Genomic DNA, 18,833 nt, shown 5'->3' with positions numbered 1-18,833 from the left:
GTCCAAACCTTAGGGGAACCATTACACTATGACACACCAGTACCATCAGACATTTAGAACTACGTTGCAGGGCAGCTGGTTGGCTCAGTTGGTTAGCGCGCAGAGCTCATTAACACCAAGGTCACCAGTCTGATTCCCATGTGGGCCAGTGACGTGCACTCTCCACGACTAGATTGAAAACAATGACTTGACTTGGAGCTGATGGGTCCTGGAAAAACAGTTCCCTAATACCCGCCCCCCCAAAAAAAACCAACAACATTGCAGAAGACTAATTACACGGGACCATTTCATAACAGTGCTCATTCATTCAATGATTTTTATTACATTCCTACTAAGTGCCAGGCAACAGGCTAGGTGTTAGAGAATCAAAGATGAGTTAAGACATGAATAACAAGCTTACAATCCAATAAATGGGCAACAACAGTACTACATAAAGTCCTAAATGCTATAACAGAAAACAGTATTATGGGATACACAGGAGCACTTGACACAGTCTTAAGACAAACAGGTGCTCAGAAATATTTACCAGAGATCAGGCCATCCAAGCTGACAGCTGAGTAGCCATGCCAAGGTGAAGGAAAGAGAGGCTCAGAAGCAAGGAAACAAGCCCAGAAGGGGTAGGAGAGAAATACGTGGAATAGTAGAGAGAGATGACAGGAGAGGAATAAGCCAGTGAGATTATAAAGAGTTTGTATTTTATGCTAAGGAGCACCTAGGGACAACGGAGATTTACATGAAGAGGTACCCATGAAACAGCCAACAGAAGATTTCTGACAGACAGTTGGTTGAAATACGAAAAAGCCATGCGACTAAGAGATGCAGATTTGGGAGTCCTAACACGAAAGCCACCAGAATACATAAGTTCTAGAAGAAGTGTGGGCCGTTCCCACAAAGGTGACAGAGAGGGCCAAGGACACTCCCAATGCATCAGCCTCTAATGAGGTGGCAAAGGAATAAAAACACACTCCCTTCAAACATTCAGTGATAAAACTAGGTATCTAACTATATTTAAAATTTTTATTTATACATTTAAAATTTTTTATTTACTTATAGGAAAAAAGATTAAAATGTTAACAGTGGTTATTCTAAACGGTTAAAGATTACAGGTGAGTTTACTTCAAAATCAACATAAATGCATTAATTAGAAAATAATAAATGTATCTTTCAAAATTAAGTGGATTTTTCCTCCTCCTATTACACAGTGTTAAATGATGGGTCCTTAATCAAACATAATGATAAATCATGGAAAAGTTGTTACTTTTCCCAAAAGATAGGAGGATTTTATAATTCTTTGGACGCAGCTATTAATAATTTAATTCTAGACATACAAATTCAAACTTCAATTTAAAGAAATCAAATGATTTTGGAAGTGGGGGAGGCTGCTCTTTAGCAACAGTAAAGCACATATTATGGTCATTCCAATGGTGTCTGGAACACAGCACATAAACTTACCCCTCCCCCCGCTACCTGCCTAGGAAGTACTGCTCCTGCTAGTACATCATAATGGCTCAGGATGGCTCTGCCACACCCACCACTGACCTTCGTGTACAGTCTGCACAAAGGCAAGTCCTATCACTTTTCCAATGGTGCATGTTTTTGTCAAGCTTAGAAAGTCACACTCCACAGGACAAAGAACAATACCTCAGAAAACCATGTGATACTGGGAAAATAAACACACTTGCCTTCTCCCCTACAGCCAGATACCCAAGAAGGGATAGGATAGTGTCTGATCTCCAAAGCAGAGCATTTACTGAGGCATGACCCACAATATGAGCAGGTGACTGAGAAAATGGCACTTCATGGACCTATTACAAAAGAAAAGGCACATGAACAAAATAGTTGTTAATAGTTTCGGTCCGGAATCCTGACTCTGCTTTGAAATCAGTACTCAAGTTCAAAGTTAATATTAATATAAAGCATTCATTGACAAATAACCTTAAGCTAATGAACTCTAAAGAAGCCCATAAAGCAGATGTCATTAGATGAGGTTATGTCATAATTAAAAAAAAAAAAAGCTCTGGTTCTGGAGGCAGTCTGAAGGCTCAAGGATTGTCACTGAATGAGTGAATCTGGACAAGTCAGATATGTGGGTTCAATTTTCTCACCTATGAAATGAGGGTACAGGGTTAGGTTAGTGGTTTTCAAGCTTTTCTGACTGAGACATAGTAAGAAATACACTTTACATTGGGTTATCTAAGTATAAAAAATACAGAAAAGGTACATGGAACATAATAAATAAACTTATTAGGTAGAATAAACTTTGATATTTTTTACTATTCTATTTTTCATTATTTAAAAAAATGTTAATTGAAACACATGGTCTACCTATAGTTTAAATAACACTAGATGATCTCTAAGCTATCTTTCACTACGATTGTATTTAATGCATTTAGGCATAATATTTGTAATATCAGCCACAAAGTGCTAAACTTTTTTCTTCATAAATGGCAACTATTTATTCCTGATGTGTCCTTACTGTTCAGCTTCAGAAAAATGCTCTAGGTACACTTTGATCACCTACACAGTGTGCCTTAGAAGGTTGGTGTGAAAATCAAATGAGGTGATTTTCTGTATTTAAGCATTTTAAACTGCTGTAACCAAGTGTAAGATATTAGTCAAATATTTAAGTAGCTACTCAAAATCTTTATATGTAGAGTTTTAAATAAGGCAATGTGATGTAACGTGCATATTTCACTTTATCCTAAACGGACATGGCAAAATTGCTTTGTAAATATATGTGCTTTTAAAATACCAAATGAATTTGAAAGGAACCTCCGATTATATGGGACAAATGTACTAAAGACTTGAATATAAAAAATAAAATTAGGAACCATCTTAAATGAGTGTCTTTATAAAATCCTTGGGGTAGAATGCCTTTCTCTACATACTTGCAGACCCCGCAAGTTTCACCAAGATAAAAAAAAAAAAAAGAAGTAACCACCCTCATCACCGGTGACATTAAATTCAAAAGCAACTAGGAAAAAAATTGCACAAATGAGTTTTTTTCTTAAGAAAATCTTAACATGTTTTCAAAACATGAAAGTTACATATACTATACTTGACTTAGAAATTCCACCAGTAGAAACATACCTCAAGAGAATAATTTTGTAAAAATGTATAAAGGTGAAGGGAATGGGGGAGGAGGGACCAGTACATTCAATAATTCAATTAAAAGAAAAAAAATCAAGAGTTACTCATTTTTCCCTATTTCCCATGCATACATGAGGTATACACGTTAATAAACTTGTTTATTAAAAAAAAATCAACAGTACATCTAACTATACAGTGGAACACTAATCAGCTATTAAAAATGGTGATACAGATCTTAACATGGGAAGATGACCACTCAAAAGATAATAAAGCACCTAAGTGCTTTTTGTAAAAAAGAAAAATAATGGTATACACATTCCTGAAGTCTACCCAGTATACTGAAATACTAATAATGGGCATCTTTGGGGTGATCAGATCAGGCGGGTAGCCCATACAGTGCCTTTCTGAGAATTAGAACAAGATACCCCTTCTCTAGGCAGACCCCCCATGCTCTAGAGTACACTGCCTCGTGAGCTGAGTATGGCGTTCAGCCTCCACACACCACTTCCCCACGTACCTTTGGAGGGATGCCCTTAGGTTGGGATCATTGGATAATATGATAATTTTTGCCTATTTATGCCATTCTGCACTGGCTTAATATTCTTACAATAAACACAGCAGTTTACTATTTGTTGATAAGAGTAATACTTTATTTTCAATTTTGATAAAAGGTCTTGCCTTAATCCTTAAAACTAATCCCAACTTTACTTGTACTACTTTTACTGCTCTTATAGAATGTCCTATAAGACATTTGATAATTTGTGCACAGGTAATCTATTTAAATGCATATACCAAATAAAATCTCTACCCCAATATCATATAATACAAAGGTTAGATAGAGAGTCCTACCTGTAGTAAGAAATGTCATTCTAACACAAAGTGAAGATACTAATGACTGGAAAAGCTACTAAGAAAAGGAAAAAGTTAGTCTACGAAAATTAATCTTCTCCACGACTTAAAAAACTCCTTCGGCAAAAGTTAGTGCAATCTAGAAACAATAATAATTGTTCACCATCCCCCCCCCATTTAACTCCGGATGCAAGATGTATTTCCTCATCACACTAGTGGGTTCCCAAAAGACAGCCATTTAAATAAAAATCGTGAGTGATTACCATGCAGTTAGGCAAGGCAACTGTAAAATAATACAACCGCTGGACTAGGATTAAAAAAGAACTGGGTTCTTTTCTTGGCTCTGTGGGATATGTAATTTTAAGCACAGCAAAATCACAACTTCTCCAGATCATTTTTTTTTTCCTTTTCTAAAGTGAGGGTTGGGCTAAAAATCTCCAAGGCTCCTTTCAGCTTTTGATAGGACTTAAGCCACTTTTTCATCCACTCTGGAGGAGCCAATTGCAGTCGGTAGCAAATTCTCTAATAGCTAATGTACTCTTCATGCTTCTCGTTAAAATGTGCCCACATAGTTCTCAATTCTAGAAATTTATTCTGACTCAGAAAAAAAGGTCTGTCAAGATCCACAAACGAATTTTTTTCAAAAGCCCCCCCGCAAAAACGTAAAACTTAGTTTACTTAAGTATAAAGGCAAAACAGAGAAAGCCAGAGTGAGCACTAGACATTATTCAGACATCAATATAATTTTTCAAAAAAAAAAAAGAGGCACTAAAGCAACACTACACTAGTGAATGGTTTAAATATTTCTTTTAAAACAAAGAACTCATGTAGAAAAACTGCTTACAACCATCACTACGTTTGAAGGCACAGAACATTGTGCCATTCAGATAGGATTGACTTTTCCCCAAAGAAATTTCTAAGGAAGAAAATCTCTGCAGTTAAAAAGGAATTAGAAAAAGAAACCAAGCTATAAAGGTCTTTTCACTGTCCAAAATCAAGTGCATTTTCGTGGCGTAACTCACCGCGGCATTCACGCAACCCACACACTTAACACTCACTCAACTCGCACTCTTCCGACTGGTTGGGGTGGCAGCGTAGACGAGTCACAAGATAGCGGCGGGAGTGGAAATTTCCTCTCCCCCGGCGTGGGGCAGGGTCTGGCTTCCTCGAACCACTCGGCGCCGCCCGCGCCTCCGCCAGGGCCTCTCCCTGCCGCCGCGCTCTATACAAAGGAGGCCAGGGCGCTCGGCCCCCGCACACTCGGGGCTCGGCTCCGGGTAGGTCCCCGGCTTCCAGCGCCGCCGGAGACGGGAGGCCCAGGCAGCACGTGCGCCTCACTCCCGGAGGGGAGGAAGAAACCAGCACGGCTGGGCCGGGGCTGCCCGCGGGCCCCGCTGCTTCGGCCGCAAGCGATGGCCGTCCCGCCCCATGAGAAATGAATGGGGCCGCGCTCCGCTGTCGCTGTCGCCGCCGCCGCCCGGGGTAGAGTCTGGAGGCCGGGGGCGAAAACCGCTGCGGGTGGTGGAGGCGCTGGCGGCTCCTGGGGCCCCCGCGCGGGGAGCCGCCTCCCGCTTTTCCTTTACCACCCGATCCCGCCCGGCGCCCCCCGGACCACAGCCGGCCCCGGGCGCCCAACCGCCGCCTGCTCACCCCAGCTCTTGGCGGTGCGCCCCAGGAACTCTCCGGTGGTCGGGTTGTAGATGAAGAGCTTCCACTCGGCCAGGCTCTGGTTGAAGGACTTCTTGTCTTTCTTCGTCATGGTGTGTGCGCCAACGGTGAGAGGAGCGGCGGCCGCGGCGGTGGAGGCGGCAAGGAGAGCGGAGGGGTGTCCCGGCTCAAGCGGCGCAGCCCGGAGACAGCGGCTGAAGGTGGGACGGCGGAGGAGCCCTCCTCACTGCCGTGCGCACTCAAGCCGACTGCGCCGCGCCGAGCCGGGCTGCCGCTGGGGCCGCGGGATCCTGACGTCTCCGGCCGCCGCAGCCAATCCCCGCGCCGCTGGGCCCGCGCCGCCGCCGCTGCCACAGCCTCCCGCCCGCGGCCTGGCGCAGCCCCAGGCGGAGAGGACGCCCCGCCCACAGCCCCGCCCATCCCTGCGCGCCCCGCCCTGCGATTCCCTGCTCGGGGGACGCTCCGGCCTCCTTCACCCGGGTCAGAGGAAGCAAAAACTACACCCATCAACTTTAGAAACCTCCAGGGCTTAAAAGAAGCAAATTTATGACACAAGCAAAAGGTGGCGTCCCCGACCCGCAGGTTTCTCAGGAGGAGGACTCTGGGAGATGCTGCGGGCAGCCAGGGCCCAGTGTCCCCACGGCTCCTTGCCTGCGGCGGCGCGGGACGAGAAAAGCACGGAAACGACTCCACTCTGCCCAAGACGTCCTCACCCGGGAGGGGACTTATACTCCCTCTCTCCGAACGGCCTCCCCCCGCCTCCAGGCGTTCTCTTTTGGCCTCTAAGACGTGATTTAAAGACGCTGCTATGTAGACGAGTGTGTTTTATACTGTTGCTCAGAAAATGTCCTCCTTGGATCTTTTGACGGATTTAACCAGGAATTTTGGGTCATTCTAAATATGCCAATCTAAATTGAATGAAGTATAATTTTTCTCCAGAATTGATCAGGGAAGTCAATATACAGTACATGCTTTCCTGAGGTTCCTGTCAACGAAAAGATCCTCTGCTTTTTCTCAGATACTGAGACTCGTAATCCACAGGAAATCAATTTTTCGTTTAGTGTTGATGACTAAATAATGTTCAGGGCTTTTCATCTTTTCCACTGTAGTGAATGCTCCCCTTGGCCGGAGCTGAGGGTGCAGTCGACATTTTCCTACACGAGATGGAGCTGAAGAGTACCGTGCTTTGCGACTGCTGAGTTGCGATGAAGACTTCAGTAGGAGTTTGGTCAGTAGGTTGGAAAAAAGAAATGGAGTACTGCCTCTGTTTTACTAGCAAATAAAAAGTTATGAATGAAGAAATGTAGCACACATCTTATTGTTTGGAATAATATATTATAATCCATCTGGAAGTTTAAACACAGCCTTTTACAAATGCTTTAAAGGATTAAATGGGTAACGATATTCTGGCTTTCCCATTTCCTCCCTTTGCTTATTAAAGCAAGGAATTAGCAATCACGTCTCCCATAAATGGAAAAGCGATAGGAGAATATAATATTATAAAGTGATTCCCCCCACCCCCCTGCACGTAGGAAAGCTAAATTTATAATTATGATTTTGGGAATAACCAAAATCCAGTTACTTTTTTGAGCCAGTGACATCAAAAGATTTGTGCAAGCATTTTGCAAAACTGACATGAAATCAGTATTAGAAATAGCAAAACGGGGCGGCGGTGGCTCAGGTGGTTGGAGGGCTGTGCTCCTAAAAGGGAGGTGGCAGGTTCGATTCCCACATGAGCCAGTGAGCTGTGCCCTCTACAGCTAAGATTGTGAACAATGTCCCTCCCTGGAGCTGGGCTGCCTTGAGCATCCAGAGGTCGGCGTGGGCTGCTGTGGGCTACTCGGTGTGCTGCCAGGAGCGGCCAGTGGCCAGCATGAGTGGCCAGCGTCTGTGTAGAGCTGCTGTGAGCAGCTGACTGGCGACTGATTACCTCAGCTCCAGGGAGCACAAGGCTCATAATAATACCAGCATGTGCCAGAGAGCTGTGTCCTACACAATTAGACTGAGAAATGAGGCTTGAACTGGAGTGGGGTGGGGGTGGGGGTGGGGCGTAGGGGGATAAGGGGTGCAGACAGAAGAAGGGGTAACAAAAGAAATAGCAAAACACTGTGCAAGCACACTAGAATACCTTTCTTCAGTTCACAAGCAAGGTTGAAGCAATTTAAGACTGGAGGTAGCTAACTTTTTATCTCATTAAAAATACAACTATATATTGGAGGAAAGCTAAAGTATTGGTAGAGTTGATAATGGACTTTTTAGTTTTGGTAAGAGGGAGGATCTAGAGTCTGGAATAAAATATAAAATCCATCTGCTTTATTTATTTTGCATGTGTGTGTGCTAATAACAAGCACACTTTGAGAAATAATTACTTGGCACACACAAAGAAAAACATGGTAAACAACATTATGAAATAGTGTTTCAAAGATACTGAATACTGTCAGATTTTTAGTTTATATATTTTTAGTGGTGATTAATATAACTTTCATATTTAGTGCTGTGTGATTTTTCCAAGTAAGGATTTAAATATAAATATAATTCAGTAGTTTCAAAACCCATACCTAGATCCAACAGATTTCAGTTTGGAGAAAATTTTATATTCTACTCCAAAACATGGGAACTATTTGTTTCTGACATATGATACTTGAACATTACCTGGAAGAGAAAATGCTGAGTGTATTGGGGGATAGTAGACTACCAAGAAAGAGCAAATTAATATCAAATTTAATCACAGCTTTATTCCCTGCAGGTTTATTTTGTTATACCTAAGGCTCTCTTTTAAAAGATACCTTATTTTGCCAGATAAAATACAGGATGCCCACTTAAATTCGAATTTCAGATAAGACAAAGGAATTTAACATAATTTTTTAGTATAAGTATAGTCCATGTAATATTAGACTAAAAATATTATTCTTGTCTATTTGATATTCAAATTTAATTGGATATCCTATATTTTTATTTGTTAATGCTGGCTGCACTACCCATAGAGAATACCTAGGAATCCCACAGTAATAATAATGATCATTTATCCATACTTAAGCTGTAGGCCCTGTACTACTTGCTTAGTGTAATTTCTTTCTTAATCTTCACAAATACCCTAAGAAGGAGAGGTTCTTCCCCCAATTTTATAGGTGAGGAAACAGTTTAGCAAAACTAGCTGGCCCATGGTCAAAAAAATATCCAGTCAGCAAAGTACATTTACTACTTTCTATGGGCATAAACAAGATATTTTTGCTCTTAATTTGCTAAAACTCTTAGTTTATTCCTACATTTTAGAATCATGTACAGAAAAAAAAAATTTCAGTTCTTAGAGCAGCATCTTATTTGTACTTGATGTTATAACTGATATGACTATGGTACTGAATCATTGAAGGGCTACTCTGTCCCTCAGAGAATAGATATTACAATTTCATTAGAAATAGTCCTTCCCCGAAGCAGCCGTTATAATTGTGTTGGCATTTTACTGCATCTAAGAAACATGGTTGTGAATACATACCCCTCTTTATTGAAAATGTCCTTTTCCACACATTGGTTTTAATATTGAATTCTTTTACTAATCCTTTTAACAAACAGCATCTCTATATCCCTTGCAGATTCGAGGGCAGACACTTGCATTTTTTTTTCAAGTGTGTTTTTCTAGGACCCATCAGCTCCAAGTCAAGCAGTTGTTTCAATCTAGTTGTGGAGGTCGCAGCTCACAGTGACCCATGGGGGGATCGAACTGGCAACCTTTTTAAGAGCATCAGGCTCTAACCAACTGAGCTAATCTTAAATGAACCAGTGTTTTGTAAAGTATGAGCATGGTATCTGGCACAGAAAGTGCTTTATAAATGGTAGGGGTTTTTTTTTGTTGTTATAATTTTTAATACTGTCATCTGCTGTGTTAGGTGTTTTATGAAAAAAGTGTATGACGTGATACTGTGGGGGAGGAACAAACTTCCTCTACCCCCAAGGTTCTTTTGGCTGCTCTAATAATCAAATAGGCATGAGACAGATTAGCAAAAGAAAATAACCAAACTTAATATATACATAAGTATGAGAACCCCGCATACATGAGAAAGTCAGAGGAGGGACTCTGCATGCAGGAGTGGTTCTGAGACAGAAAGGGGGAGTGAGGTATATAAGACATTCTGAGTTAGAGGTGAGGTAATGCACCTTAGGAGCTTCAAAGGGTCATTGTAGGATGATAAGCAGAACAGGTGTTTAGTAAATAGAAGTTTGTCCTGCCCTATAGATAGTAGTTAAAGGGAGGGGCAGAAGTTTCTCTTGAGCCTGAGGCTAAAACTGCCTTTACCTCAAAGTAACCTGTCTACCATTGAGGCATATCTTGGGGTGGCTCATTCTGAATCCCCACAACCTACCAGGATAATACATTAAATGAAAAATAAATTCAAGTGATGAACTTGATGTAAAAGATTACTTAATTAATTTGGTTATAAAAATTTACAGGGTGGAGATATAGGTGAAACAAGAATGGCAGAATGTTGATATTTATTGAAGCTGGGTGACAGGTCCACAGAGTTCATTATACTTTGTTTACTTTGTATACCCTTGAAATTTTCCATAATAGAATGTTTTTAAAAATTGGGGGCAAAAGATAGACAATTTCCCTGATGCACATTTTTCTGGTTCACTTAGTTAAAAAACAACAAAAAGAAGGTATCGATTTAATATTTTCAAAACAATTATTCAAAAACAAGCTGACCTCATAAGCTATTGTATCCATAAAACAAAAACAAGTTGAGATAATATATATAAATATATAATATACATACTATATGTATACATAATATGTATAATATATATAATATATACATATATATTAATCAGAGACAAAAAATAATTTTTGGAAATTTAAAATATAATTAATTCCTGAAATAAAAACATCAACATAAGGGCTGAAATAAAATGTCAATGGAATCTTCCAAAGTGTAAAGCAAAATGACAGAGGGAAAGAAATATTTTTCAAAGTCCAAAGACTATATGGAGTCAATCCAGGAAGGACAAGATTCAACTAATAGCTACAGAAGGAGACAAGAAAATTCAGGGGAGAAAATAAACAGAGAAATAATAGGAAAAAAATTTCCTAGAGTTAAGATAGGAGTCTTTTTTTTTTTTTTTAATTGGGGAATATTGGGGAACAGTGTGTTTCTCCAGGGCCCATCAGCTCCATGTTGTTGTCCTTCAGTCTAGTTGTGGAGGGCACAGCTCAGCTCCAAGTCCAGTCCCTGTTTTCAATCTTAATTGCAGGGGCCACAGCCCACCATCCATGAGGGAATTGAACCAGCAACCTTGCTGTTAAGAGCTCGCACTCTAACCAACTGAGCCATCCGGCCGCCCCAAGATAGGAGTCTTTAGCCTGAAAGAACTTACTGAGAGCCAAGCAGAATAAATAAAAATAGACCCATACCTAACCATAACCTTGTGATTCTTTTTTTTCCCCCCTCTTCTTCCGCTTCCCCCTCCCTACTCCAGTTCAAGCCGTTGTTTCTCAGTCTAGCTGTGTAGGACACAGTTCCCTGGCCCATGCTGGAATTATGAGCCTTGCGCTGCCCCGGCTGATGCAGTCGCTGGCAGCTCACAATGGCCCATGTGAGAATCGAACAGGCGACCTTGGCCTTAGGAGCACAGCGCTCCAACCACCTGAGCCACCAGGGCTGGCCCGCGATTCTTATAGTACATGAAATATTAAGAGAAGATCCTATAAGCTTCCAGAGAACAAACAACAGGTCAACTACAATGGAACAAAAATCTGATTGGCACCAGTCTTCTCATCAACGACCCTCAGTGCCAGATGACAGTAAAGTGCTGCCTTCAGAATTCGGAGGCTCAAAACACCATTTCCAGCCAAGGGTCAAATGAAGACATGCTCAGATATGTAAGAACTCAGAAAGTCCACCTCTCACTAATCCTTTCTGAAAAAACCAATTAATGATGGAATAGTAAAAAGAAAAAGGAATCCAAGAATGAGAAAAACCTGAGATCCAAGAAACACTAGTCCTAACCCAGGCGTGCAATGATGGAGAGGCAGGAATGACAGCTGTACCGCAGGGCAAGAGAGCAACTGGTTTCAAACAGAAAAGAACGTCTTCAAGCAGAAAGTGGATTCCATGCCACGGAGACTGAGATTAAGATCCTGGATAAATTTAGTCATATGGGGAAGGCATGTGTTTCTTTGTTAAGAAGGAAAATGGAAAGCAATTAAAAACAGCAGAAAACTGTATTCCAAATATAAAACAAACTAAAATGTGGTATTATTTTGAGCAGCTGCTGGAGTGTTGGAAAATGTAATTATTTGATCTTGATGTTTGGAGCACCCTTCTCTATTGGCATAGGGCTAGTGATGTAGATTTACCTTTTCTGTGCTAACTGATGCATTTCGTTCAACAGCAAGTACTATTTACATAATCAAAATAGTGTAATAGCTGTGTAGGGACTTTCAATACTCAGCATTAACTGAATGACCGTGTATAGAACAAAATTTTATAGACTGACAATAGCTGACAGATGTCAAGAGGTCTATGGAGGAGGGAAAAATGTAGAAGTGTTCTTTATCTTACATAATAAATAAGGAGGTAATTAATATATGGTAAGACCTTATAAAGATGGTGGAGCTAGAAATGTAGGTTTAAGCATGTTCTTTTTTTTTTAATACTTTAATTTTATTTTTTTAATTTATTGGGGTGACAATTGTTAGTAAAATTACATAGATTTCAGGTGTGCAATTCTGTATCACATCATCCATAAATCACACTGTGTGTTCACCACCCAGAAAGCATGTTCTTTAAAGTTATAAAGATAAACCAATAGAAAAACAAAGTAAATGCTAAATAATACTATGTATTATTAATACTAAAATAATACTGTGACTAACAAAATATGAAATGGAGGATGAAGCAGGACATAGGACATAACTCATTGATCATCTCTCTTGGCAGGGAGTTAATAGTGTTTAAATAAATAAAAAGTTAGGTATATAAGCAAATTATTTAGAGCTGAGAGTAACTATCTTAGTCCATTCAGGCTGCTATAACACAATATCATAGGCTGGGGGACTTATAAACAACAGAAATTTATATCTGGCAGTTCTTCTGGAGACTGGAAGTCCAAGAATGGCACCACAGGGTGCCAGCATGGTAGAGTGAGAATATTCTTCAAGTTGCACACTTCTAGTTGTATCTTCACATGGTCAAAGAGGGGGAGGGAACCCTCTTTTATAAGGGCACTAATCCCATTCTTAATCATCTGATCACCTCCAAAAAGCCCCAAGTCCTAAACTGTCACCTTGGGGGGTTAGGTTTCTACATATAAATTTTGGGGGACACAAACATTCAGACCGTAGCAGTGATCAAATGAAATAAAGCTAGGCAGGATTTAAAGTGATTGCCTCTAGGGCAATATGTTTTGAGGAAAAACATATGTTTTTCCAGTGGGATGGGGAACAGGATACGTGTACTTTTAATTTTTAGTCCTTTTGTACTTTCAGATTTTTTTTTTTAACCATGTACACGTTGTACTACTTGGATAGTTTAAGGGAAAAAAGCACTTTAGTATAACTGGATCCTCCCATTACAAACTTTGAGACCCACAATCCCTAACTGCAAACTTTTTTCCTCCTTAAAGGAAGATTAAAGTTCTTCGGTAACAGGGTAACAACCAACATTTAAATAAATTAGTTGCAGGGTATTAGGTGAAACCAAATGAAATTTTGACTTATGAAGATAGCAATTTTGTATGATTCAACTTAACATATGCTCTTTTCACTAAAAGAGTGCTAATGAAGCCAAAACCCCAATTATGGCCTGTTATATGCCATACATTTCATTTTTTATATTGATTTGTCTACTTAATTTAACTAAAGATATATATATTTTGAACCCCACAGAGCTCTGTCAAAAATACAAAGCTATATTTTTTTCACATCAGATGGGTAATGTACTGATATCATAACAAGGTTTGAGGGAGGCACATCTCACACAAGAACATGAACACCCAATCATCACACTTACGAACTACAAAAGGATCACAAAACTATTTTCAATCATAGAAAGGGCTAAGCCATCAGTCGCCAGTGAGTTTTGGCATATTTTTGTTTGATATGTCTGTTATAAAGCAACCTGATAATTTAACTCAAATTTGAAACTAAACGGATGTCACATGAAGGCATCTATTTAATGATCGGGCTTCTTGGACATGTAATATGCTGGAGGAGTCCATCCTACAAGTTTTTCTATTCTTTTACTAAGAGCTCTAAGTAATGAAGGACCAAAAGGAATTTCCTGTGTAAAAAAAGGCAAAGGACTTAAAAATAATGTCTCATACTTAGTCATTGTTTTATAGTAATCCTTGATAGTATCTGAATCTCAAAAGTTTGCCCCTAGGCTTTAAAAAACAACCAACTCAAATACTCCCACCAAATTTGAGTTATTTGATTTCCTAATCAAGAATCCTTCATGAGCATTGTCATTCTAAACCTGACAATCTATTTCTGATTGCTACCATGAAGGACTAAAAGCTATAGGCAATGTGTGGTTTCAAATTACAGTTCTTGATATTATAGTAAGATGAGCATGTTGCTCATAGATGCCTATATCTCTAGGGGAGGGAACCTAGAGATCAGCTGGTCTAAGCCCCTCTGTTCACAGAGGAGGAAACTGAGGCCCAGAGAGAGTAAGAAATTTAGCCTACACAGAAAGTTAATGAGCTACATAAAGTGACCAAAGAGTGTTCAGCTCCTGGTGAGAACTTCTTTTATATTCTGTAGTTCTCTTAACTCAGAAATTCATCATCAAAAATATCAGTGTTAGGAAAAAAGAAAAAAAGAATAATTAAAAATGGGCTTTTGTAAGCCTGGAAAATCATGATTCTCCAGAAATTCCATTAAAAAAAATAAAAAGTGTTGCCCTTCAGAGGTCAGGAATAACGATGGTAAACAAAATACTTTCCATATCCTGAACTCTAGGCCATCCTTCTATGAATAAAGAAATGTGGGCGAAAAGAATAGTAGATCCTATCTTTCCATATTCCATCTGTATTTGAACAAAAATATCTCACAAATAGTGATCAGGACTCATTTCCCTCTATTCAAATAAGCTGTGGGCTTCTGGTGTGTTTGCCAGACAACTCTTAAGGCAAAGTTGGAGGGATTCAAAGCTTGAATTCAATTTTCTCGTTGCATTGTCTGATAATATTAATAAATAATTATTAATAAATATTAATAAACATGATTTAATATTTAAATGATCTCTCTTCCTTTCAGTTTGATGTTTTGTTTTTAGTGGAAAATAATTGTGTCAGAAAAGTGATTGTGTTCTTTCAAGCAAGAACTGTCACAATCTGACTAAGAGGAACAAACATGAGGGAAAATTTAAATGTCACTTTAGGCAATATGTCAACATTATTTCCTAAGAGACTTGATAATGTCTCCAGGGGAGTGGGAATTAAAGTTCCTTGAACTAATTATTGTGTTGCAACAACTCACTGTAAGACCACAGCTTAATTACTTTTACACAAATTTCTTATCTCTAATGCATTGTGTACAAGTATCAGCTCTGCCTTACTGGGGTTATCATAAGGAAAATGGCCTTTTGGTTAAGTGTTGGTTTGGCAGTTATGAAATTTCTGTACGTACATACCGTGTTTCAACTTCCTGCGAATCACGTAAGCTCATATTAGCTAATGATCTTTCTGTAGCAAACAGAAAACAAATTTACTTAAACAATAAGGAGAATTTACAGGTGAACATATCTTAAAGTCCAGAGGTCAAACCTTGTCCAAAGAGCCTATATAAAGTAAATAAATCCTCAATTCTTACTTTCCATTTGTTGATTCTATTATCAAAGGGTTTGTTTTGAGAAGCTTCTGGGCCTACATACTTCCAGGTTTAAATCCAGCAGAAAAGAGAGACTCAGTATCTGCAATAGCTTAAATAAAATTCCCAAATTAGTCTCATTGGCCTCAAAGGTCTCTTTCTGCCCTGACTTGGGTACTGTGTTTGCCCTAAACCAACCATGGAAACCAGGTAGATGAGATATGCTGACTGAATCATGCCCAGGAGAATTCACTCTTGACCTGGAGGTGGGTCAATCCTTTTTAACTACACGGCTCAGAAATTTGGAACAGTGTTAGGAAGAGGAAAGGGGAGATAAATCCTATAAAAAAAACCTAGCATCTCAATCTAGAGCCATTCATGCATTCATTGGTTCATTCAACTAACATTTCTTCAGGGCTCACTATATGTGAGGTCTTCTTTTTCACTGCATTTCTGGGCTCCTCTTTAAGAGCAAGCACCAAGAATTGGACCTCAGACTAGGGACAGAATTATGAGAGAGATTAGGAAGACTGGTGTCCCAAGAACCTTCATATTTTTAGAGCTCATTCCTTACATTTTCATGTTTCTGGGAAAGGAAGAGAAACAGCCATTCACATATCCTACCCAGACACTTCTTCCTGCTGACCCAGTCACAATTTGGGGGGTTAAGAGACTCCTTCAAGCCCATTCACAGGTCCAAGTTAAGAACCTTTGGGTTATATGATCACTAAGATATAAAAGTGATCCACTTCTAGATATAAGGTTTCCAATGATATTGTGATTTGACAGTGACATTTGGAGATATAGTCTTGCTTTTCTGAATGGCCAAGGAAAGAAGCACACTCTCCTTGGGAGACATGACCCTCTACCTACATTGAGAGGAGGGGTAGTTACAGCATTTATTGGTTGGACTTAGGTTCCCAAATGCCCTCCAAGTCCTGGGTGGAGTTGAGTCAGGAAACTTAATCTCTCCAGCATGTGGGTTATATAAAATAGGAAGGGACAGGAAGTGTTCATATATTATGGATGCTCCCACTGACTGAACAGGAAGGAGCAAGAGAGATAACAGCTGATTAAGGCCTTTCCCCAGGCTCCCTTGGAGAAAGCAGCCTTTGGGAAAAGACATACAAAAATGAGAGACAAGTACCACTGAAATATTTTCAACCATGCTTTGTTTACATGCCCTGTTTACCAAGCATTCTGAAATAACCAAATGAGTTGCTACACATTTAGGATGTCATAAAAAGAAGGAGGTCCTGGTGATTGTACCATAGCCTGGCATTAAACCATCTTTCACTCTCTCCACCCCTCTCTCTCGCTAAATCTGTGGACCCTGAAGACCCACTGATATTTCCTTTTCTAGGGGGAAGAATGTTTTGGTGTTCAACAATGTGCTCTGATCCTCCTAGTGTAGACTTTGGGGCTCGTTTGAGGGCAGGCACACCTAACGTAAAGTGAGTAGGGGATAGAGGAAACGGAAGACAAATGAGAAAAGTAGAGAAAGACAACAGCAGGCCTTATGACCCAACTTGGCAAAATGGCAGGAAATAAGATGTGACTTGATTCTTATGAAGATTTGACTGTCTGTGTCTACAGTAAATGTTTTAGTAGTAGAAGTCCTTTGGGTGTTCTTGTGGGAGAAAAAGGCAGTGCAGTAGAAAGGTGGGTCTTATTTCTGAAACAATCGCACATTGGTCAGGAAGAAACACAAGTTCAAGGTTTAGTCCCCCGCTTGACCCGGGCTCTTCTTCTACGGGACATCCCTCCAGGGCATGGCTTTGAGCTGACACTTTCACTCATTGCCTGTGGTCTTCAGGAATGAATTCTCTCAAATAGGCTAATACCAGCAGAGATTAAGTTCCTATTGTGTCTTCAGATTTACAAATAGAGCTGATCCTCAATTACTTTGGAAGTTAGGGCAAAGCCTCTCTTGCACATTTTTGTAAGAGAGGCTTAGTGAGGTGATAGATATCCTTCAGGCCCGCTGGACTTCATGGATGAGCCAGCCTTCTAAAGTGAACAGTGTTTTGCTCCTGGTGTTAACTTAGGGGTTGAAAGGGGGTTTACACACACTAAAGATAATACTTGTTGTCTTTATAATTTTTTCAGAGTCATTTCCTTTTAGACTCAGCAGATAAAGGGGTCTTCTCGTAGCAGCAGTTTGTCAGCCTTTTCTGATTGCAATTGAGATTTTGAGGCAATTCGTTTGTCTGGTATAATGAACTTGTTTTGGAGCTTTTGCTTGGCTCCTAACTATCCCCACCTCCCACCGCCAGGCCCAGCACTACCTCCAACTCTATGGACAATGCTTGTGGACAGGAGGTCTCCAGAGCTCTGGCCAGAGACTCCTTGGCTCAAGATAAAGTTGGTCTTTCTCTTTCCTGCCATTGCCTTCATGTTGGTTTCCGGGTTTCTAGTAACCAAGTCTCTGCCTACCTTCTTTTTCCTGGCTGACCCTTGCTCTGTTCCTGAGTCCCTAGTAATTGCATTTCCCTCCCAGTTCTTCTCTTCCCTCCATTAACTAGATTTGTTTGACCTTGAATTCTAAATTCCTATGCCTGATTCATCCGCTTATAGTTCACCTCTCCTTGGCATGGAATCACTCACCTTGCAGAGGTGTTAAGTGTTAATATTTTTATTTGGGGCATATATTTCACTTAGTTTTAATTTTTTTATGTTTGATAGGCAGAAAACTTCATACCTAAGTTATTAAATTTATTGAATGCCTTGAATCTCTCTGAAAACAACTCATTAACAACTCATTGCTAACATTGAATTGTATCGGCTGACAAGAACACAAGCAAGATAGGCTAAATAAACTGGACGATCCCCTATGACCTTATAAATAAGCAGGAGGAAGCTCAAATATCAATGTGATATAGACAAAAACCAGTGCAAACATTTCAATAAAATGTGAACTTGTTTAACAGCCACCGGGTCAAGAATCCCATTTTAGTTTTTACAAGAGATCAAAAACTTAAGAATGAAAAATCATAGTCATAACAATTGCCATAATTATCTTGCTGTTTAAAACAGGAGGAAAAGAACATTGGTATATTCTGTTTTGTCTCTAAGTTATCTTGGCAGAAAAAAAATGAAATGTGCTTCAACTTTGCAGATAAGAATTTGTTTGGAGCATCTTTTCTTTAAGACAGGGGTTTCTGTCTCTGTTCTAATCATTGAAAGAGTTCAATAGACCAGTTGCAGTATTAGATTTTAAAAGAAAAATGTCCTTTAGGAATGGTGTATGAAAGTATCTAGTTTTAGTATCAGGATTATGCAAGACCAACACATTCAAAATGAACTGTAAAGCTCTTGAAGTTTTTCTGGGCTCTGAAACCATTGACATTTGACAGAACTCATATATTTCAGTTAGGATGTTTTCATCTGTTGGTCACAAAACAAACAAACAAACAAA

The 18,833-nt window shown here is 39.8% G+C and overlaps 1 protein-coding gene and 1 non-coding gene across 2 annotated transcripts in view; both read right to left on the bottom strand.

The window, feature by feature from the left end:
* The window catches only part of ATP1B3 (ATPase Na+/K+ transporting subunit beta 3), a 37,578-nt gene extending 31,639 nt beyond the window's left edge, over positions 1–5,939 (bottom strand). Inside the window, exon 1 of the mRNA XM_033132944.1 lies at positions 5,590–5,939. Coding sequence (XP_032988835.1) covers positions 5,590–5,698 — 109 coding nt within the window. The 5' untranslated portion in view covers positions 5,699–5,939. The remainder of the gene's footprint in view (positions 1–5,589) is intronic.
* A 7,585-nt stretch (positions 5,940–13,524) lies between these two features.
* On the bottom strand, positions 13,525–13,628 carry LOC117037371 (small nucleolar RNA U13). Its single transcript, XR_004425515.1, has one exon. It is a non-coding gene; the product is annotated as a small nucleolar RNA U13 (small nucleolar RNA).
* Between the last annotated feature and the right edge of the window lie 5,205 nt (positions 13,629–18,833).

The sequence above is a fragment of the Rhinolophus ferrumequinum genome, chromosome 17 (genome assembly GCF_004115265.2).
Source record: "Rhinolophus ferrumequinum isolate MPI-CBG mRhiFer1 chromosome 17, mRhiFer1_v1.p, whole genome shotgun sequence".
NCBI lineage: Eukaryota > Metazoa > Chordata > Mammalia > Chiroptera > Rhinolophidae > Rhinolophus > Rhinolophus ferrumequinum.
Note: the sequence above shows the minus strand (reverse complement) of the source record. Positions and strands in the feature narration are given on the sequence as shown.